The 2,154-nt window shown below is 38.1% G+C and overlaps 1 protein-coding gene across 5 annotated transcripts in view; it reads right to left on the reverse strand.

Annotated features, from left to right (window-relative positions):
- CASC1 (cancer susceptibility candidate 1) overlaps positions 1-2,154 on the reverse strand; it is a 50,169-nt gene that overhangs the window by 28,029 nt on the left and 19,986 nt on the right. For all 5 annotated transcript variants that reach the window (XM_008583642.1, XM_008583643.1, XM_008583641.1 and 2 more), the window contains one exon: positions 1,484-1,799. In XM_008583642.1, the coding sequence (XP_008581864.1) occupies positions 1,484-1,799 (316 nt within the window). The remainder of the gene's footprint in view (positions 1-1,483; positions 1,800-2,154) is intronic.

Consider the following 2,154-nt stretch of genomic DNA (forward strand, 5'->3'; position numbering starts at 1 on the left):
GCGATCCGTTGCCGGACACGGAAAAAGACAAAAGACAAAAGACAAAAAAAAAAAAAAAAACTATCTTATTGCTCAAAGAACATTTTAAGAAAAATGACAAATTTTTAAAGAAGAAAGAGTCACTCATTTCCTGCCTTTCCAAAATATCAGCTACGCACAGGTTTCTGGGTCTATTCCCCTTAATCCCTTTTAAATTTTACATGGTTGTAATCATATTCTAAATACTATTCTTTGTACTTCAATAATTTTGATACTGGTGTAATATTTAAAATGGAATTTTTCAATCACATATATTCTTAGATTATCTAATAATGCCTATTCTGATTTCAAATCTGTATTCAATCTAATCCTTAACCCTTTCCTGCGTTCAAAGAAAATAAATCCATAAACCAATATATTTCACGTCTTAAGCACTTGTAAGAAAACCTGATATTTTTGGTCTCTCCTAGAATACAAATGGGCTATTACTAAACAAATAAGCTGCTTAGCTTTGAGAAAGTATTACTAAATTCTAGAGAGACAGTTTTTCTAACATAATAAGTAAGTAGCTTCAGAGAGGAGTACAATATTTTAAGAACCTCAATTTTTACTTTATAAAATTCTTTCTTACAAAACCAAAAGCTGAGGAAATAACAGTAATGTAAGATAATCCTTCAGTTTATGAAACTATTTACTGCAAGTTTCCATTTAATGGTAAGTTCCCTTGAGTGAATTTGAAATATATTATAAATATACTGCAGTGGGTTGAATTATGTCCCCCCAAAACTCACTGAAGCTTAAATTGTGTCCTCCAAATTTGATGTACTAGAAACTTAGCCCCCATTGTGATTGTTAAGAGGGTGGGAAATCCTACTATGGTAATTGAAAGATGAAGCCTTGAAGAGGTGATTGGATTGTAGGACCATGCCATAGTGAATGGATTAAAAATGGTGGTCAGGGGCGTGGTTCTGATGGCTTTAAAAGAAGAGTCTGTCTGTCTGTCTGTCTGTCTGTCTGTCTCTCTCTCTCTCTCTGTCTGCTCTCTCTGCTTCCACCATCTTGCAATGTGAGACCCCTGGGTCACTGTCACTGCCACCAGATGGACTTTGGACTTCCCAGCCTCAGAAACTGTAAGCAATAAATTTTTGTTTTTCTTTATAAATCACCCAGTTCCAGGTATTTTGTTATAGGCAACAGAAATGGACTAATACATGTACTAAAATTTAAAAACTTCAAAGTTTTCCAAGAGTGTGCCTGATAGAAAATGAACAGGACTCTGCTGAAATTTAGGATGTTGAAGCAACTAGAAATATAAATACAATGAATAGTGACTGTTAATGGAAGGCAAGAAAAAGATAAACATTAAAAGTTAATTGATGCACTGGCAAGAAAATGGCTTTCAGACAATTTCTAGGTGTTTAGGAAATATCTCAAGAATGCTTCAGGGAAATCTAAAAACACTTGTTGCAAGAAGAAAAAATGTATACATTTAAATGTGTCCTACCTTTTGTACTTCAATATCATCCTGTTCCTCAACTTTTATTTCTTCCTCAAGGATTATGTTAGACCCACTTTCTTGCTGTTTAGTCTCTTCTTGGTCCTCTTTGCTGATTGCTTCTTCTACATTCTTAACTTCATCTCTGACAAGCTCAGTGACTGTGGAAGTACGTTCTTCTTTTGGAACAGGTGTTAGAACAGGGTGCAGTGGGGAAACATGATCATAGTGAGTATGCAGGAGTCGTAGAGCAATGTCACTTGTTGCTAATATTCTTGGAATTTCAAATCCAATTTGTGTTCCAGAGAATCTGACACTTCTGTACCTGTTAATAATTAATGTTAACAGAAAGGATGAGACCCTAGGAAACTCTAGATCTGTTTCAGATTTATACTAAGCAGTATTTCTCTCTAATTTCACTCCAGTTTTGAGTTCCAGTCATACCTGCTCTCTTTGCAGCATTTGCACCTGGTTGCTGATGCGATCCTTCTCAAAACACTCTCCTGGGGGGCCGGCCCGGTGGCGCACTGCTACAGTGTGCTGCTTGGGAGCGCGGTGGCGCTCCCGCCGAGGGTTCGGGTCCCACATATGGACCGGTTCCCACTCACTGGCTGAGCGAGGTGCGGGCGCAGCGCCAAGGGTTGCGATCCCGTTGTCGGTCCCGGTCCGGTACGGGCGCA

The sequence above is a fragment of the Galeopterus variegatus genome, unplaced genomic scaffold (assembly GCF_000696425.1).
Source record: "Galeopterus variegatus unplaced genomic scaffold, G_variegatus-3.0.2 Scaffold2989, whole genome shotgun sequence".
Lineage (NCBI taxonomy): Eukaryota > Metazoa > Chordata > Mammalia > Dermoptera > Cynocephalidae > Galeopterus > Galeopterus variegatus.